At 31.1% G+C, this 3,916-nt stretch overlaps 1 protein-coding gene across 1 annotated transcript; it reads right to left on the reverse strand.

Moving 5' to 3' along the window:
• On the reverse strand, nucleotides 249-830 carry LOC104748879 (ethylene-responsive transcription factor ERF053-like). The gene has a single exon (XM_010470459.1). It carries the CDS (start codon nucleotides 828-830, stop codon nucleotides 249-251), a length of 582 nt encoding a protein of 193 aa, XP_010468761.1.

Here is a 3,916-nt window from a genome sequence, read left to right on the forward strand (position 1 = left end):
GTAATGGGATATTATTCTCTCTGAAATCATATCCCACATATCACGATACAAAGTTCATTAGTTTCCATATTCTGCATTGTATATTCTCTGCAAATCTCTGTAGTTATTACTACTTGCTGGCTACGCTTCTGTATTGATATATATCTGTACTCATACACAAAGATGAATAACACACAAACATTTATCTCCTTCCTCTGTTATTACAATGTCCTATTTCGCGGCATACGGATCTCGGCGACCCATTTCCCCTAATGGTGTTGTCTGATCCCTCTATATAGCTTGGTGGCGCTGAAGGGTTGAATCGGCGGTGGCAGATCACCTTCTTGACTTAACATTTTCATCATCATCATTCTTCCGCTCGGGCTCAGCTTCAGAATGTCTCTCCAGTACTGCAAGAGTAGTTGTTGTTGTTGTACTAAACATGGTTGCACCTGAAGTTTAGGACCGAATGAGATCATTTGTTGTTGTCTTTGTCTTGAAAGGTCACTCCGGTATAAAAACGGTTGTTGATTCTGAATTGTTGGAGAGAGGGAAAATGGAAAAGCCACCCTCGAAGAAGAGACGAAGACAGAGCATGTAGTTGTTGGCGGCGGCTGAGGAGTAGCATAAGGATTATGTCGGTCGAAGGTTCTGGTCTTCCTAAGACTACTTTGAGACAAAGAGGAAGCATCACCAAACCACATGACCGAGCCAGAACTCGAATCTTTATTCTTGCTGCTACTAAATTGGAGCTCCTCCTCCTCCAACTCTATCTCCAGAGCCGGCCAAGAGGTCAAGCAAGCCAAGCATTGGCTTGCAGCCGTGCATATTAAAAAGAAAATTTTGGCCATTTTCTATAAAAACTAGTTGTTAGCTCACGCTACGCGTGAGTTTTTACATAATCGCTATTCTATTTTGAAAAAGTAATATAAATTAACATGTTATTGTTATTTTGTTTTTTCGATGTACATCAAAATTTAAAGACTACGTAATATGAATTTAAATAAAATAAATAAATCAAATTTTTTTTGATGATAATATAGTGCAATTAAGTCATATTGTATCTTACATGCCATATGCCATATATGTTTGTAGTTGTAGTCATATTTCAAAATCATTGTGATATATATTCTCATAAAATTTATTTTGTGGTGTTAGTTATACATATTTATTTATTTATGGTGATAGCTTAAAGAGATTTAAAATAATTTAATTAAGAAAAAATCAAAATAGTAAACAGTAGGTTTACAACATCTCATACATATATAACTAAGTGAGTCTAACCATAGACTATTAGACTAATACATTTTCCATAAAAATAAAATAAAAAAACAGCAACTACCTTATTAGGTTATTATCTTAAAGTATTTAATTGTGTCTAGACTTTGATTTATATGAAATTATAATATTTCATATAGGAAAAGATAATTAAACTATATATCATATATTCAATGTATATCCTATTCAAATAAACTGAAACTTTTATGAAGTTAAGATATCATTGGTTAAATGAAGAAAAAATGATGATATTGTAGAATTTATAATATTATGGGAGATTTGAAATATGAGGTCATGAGGGTTATAGTGAGATATGTGTCTTTTTTTTAATAGATAATACAAAAATTGATGTATCAAAGGTAATTATTTGAGAGTTACAAAAGTGCAATTAAGTGCATACTAATACATTTTTAACATGTTCTATTATATTAAACTAAATTCATTGAGAACACTACTATATTATTATGGGAGTTACAAACAAACTTTTATATTTTTTCAAATCCTAAAATTAAAACCTATTTAATTTAAAAGTGAGTGTTGGTGAATCCATAATTTGATTAAAAAGTATAATATGTTATACATTGATGTTTTAAAGGAATAGGAACATCTAATTCTCAAATAAACTTGATTTTTTTGTTAAAACCAACATATGTGAATTTAAATTTAACTATAGAAATTTAAATAATAAATATGAATAGATTAGAAAGGCAAGAACTATAAAAGAAATATTTTATTTTTATATAAATAAAATAAAAATTGAAAACAATGTTAAATATATATAATACTTTCTAAATTAAAATATAGAATCAAACTCTTACAACACCATATGAGATATAACAACATTTGATATTGGTGGGAGAGGAGGAGAGAATTATTACTTATAAGATGATAATTTAAATTAGATAATGGAGATGAATCTTTAAAAATAAGAACAATGTAAAATATATATCATATAGTCTCTTATATTAAAATTTAGCATTAAAACTTTACAATGATATTTCATTTATTTTCTTGTAACCCATGCAACAAAAATAAGAAATCAAAAACAAAAAAACAAAAACAAAAAATGATTTGAGGTATTGTGGAAGAGAATGAGAATGAGAGAATGTGAAAATGAGAAAGTAAAAGAATGTCAATATGAAAATATGAGAGAATGAGATAATACTTATTTATATGATAAAATTGATGGAAGTTACATTTAGAATTATGGAGTTACAATAATAATTTATTGTGTTTGAATAAAATAAAGTGGTAGAATATGATTAATGAATAATTTATTTTATTTTAATGTGTGAATTAAATGTATTGTGTTAATTGGGTCTTAAATATTGTTTAATTGCTTTAAATGAGTTTTAATATGTGAGTTAAATATTGTGTTAAAGCAATTAAACAATTACAAAGCAAATAAAAAAAATAAAAAAATTAGAAAACATTAAATGAAAATCAACCAACAAGGAGAGACCAAAACCTTACTTTTATGTATATGATTTTCCTTAGGCCAATGGTTTAGTTGTACTAATATTGGCACCGCTACTCAGGTTCGACCCCCATGAGCTGCAAAGTTAGTTTTTTTTTTTTGGCTTGCAGCCCTAAAAAGTTAAGTGCCGGCTCTGTCTATCTCATCCATTTTATCCGCTTCATTGGTACCAAGGCTCCTGATGGATTTTCCCTTGTTCTTAGCAGTAGCCATAGATGATTCTCACTATCCCTTTTTCAGTTAACAAGAAAGAGAAGAGGAATCAGCATAGTGGCGTCCTTTTTGTCTTTGAGAAAACAGAGCAAGAATGGGAGAAACAGCGAGATTTATTGTGTGGTTGTTAACACTTTGTAAATGGCAAAGTAAATTTCTCATTAGAGTAAAATGTAACTAATACAAGTGTATTTATACTAGAGTGTTGAGACTAAGTAAAAGGAAGCTTAATCTCAACTTAACCAACTATACAACCTTATATGCTAATATACCCCCCTCAAGCTGAATTCGCAGTAGGCAGGAAGAGGCTTGAAATAGATAGTCTATGCAGAATCGAGTGAAACGGTGCTGGTTGCTTAGGACCCTCAAGATGTCAGCCAACTGATACTCGGTGGCAACATGTAGAACCTTGAGAAAGCCATTTTTAATATGATCTCGAGTGGTATGGCAGTCTATCTCAACATGTTTGGTCCATTCATGAAACACCGGGTTCTTTGCAATATGCATCGCCAACTTGTTGTTGCAGAAAAGCTTGGCCTGCAATTGGCGCAAATCCTTCAGCATTTGATGGAGCCAGAGTAACTCATTTGTAGCTTGTGCCATGCTCTTGTATTCAGCTTCGGTGCTACTCAAACTCACAACATTTTGCTTCTTGGATTTTCAATAGATTAAAGAAAAGCCTAAGAAAACACAGATGCCAGTAACAGACCTCCTAGAATCCTTACAACTTCCCCAGTCTGCATCTGAGAATACATTCAAGCATAAATCAGTAGAAGTAGATTAAAAGAGTCCTTGAATTTTGATGTTATAAATCGACAATATAAATAATAGGGATCTTAATGGGAATAAATCGGAACTGGTCCTTTTATTAACGTAAAATTTAAGGAAGAGTTTACAGAAAATGACAATTAAAGAGCTAAGCGCAGTTAATACTAAAATAATAGCTATTCTCTCTCTAATTGCCCAAAA

The sequence above is a fragment of the Camelina sativa genome, chromosome 15, assembly GCF_000633955.1.
Source record: "Camelina sativa cultivar DH55 chromosome 15, Cs, whole genome shotgun sequence".
NCBI lineage: Eukaryota > Viridiplantae > Streptophyta > Magnoliopsida > Brassicales > Brassicaceae > Camelina > Camelina sativa.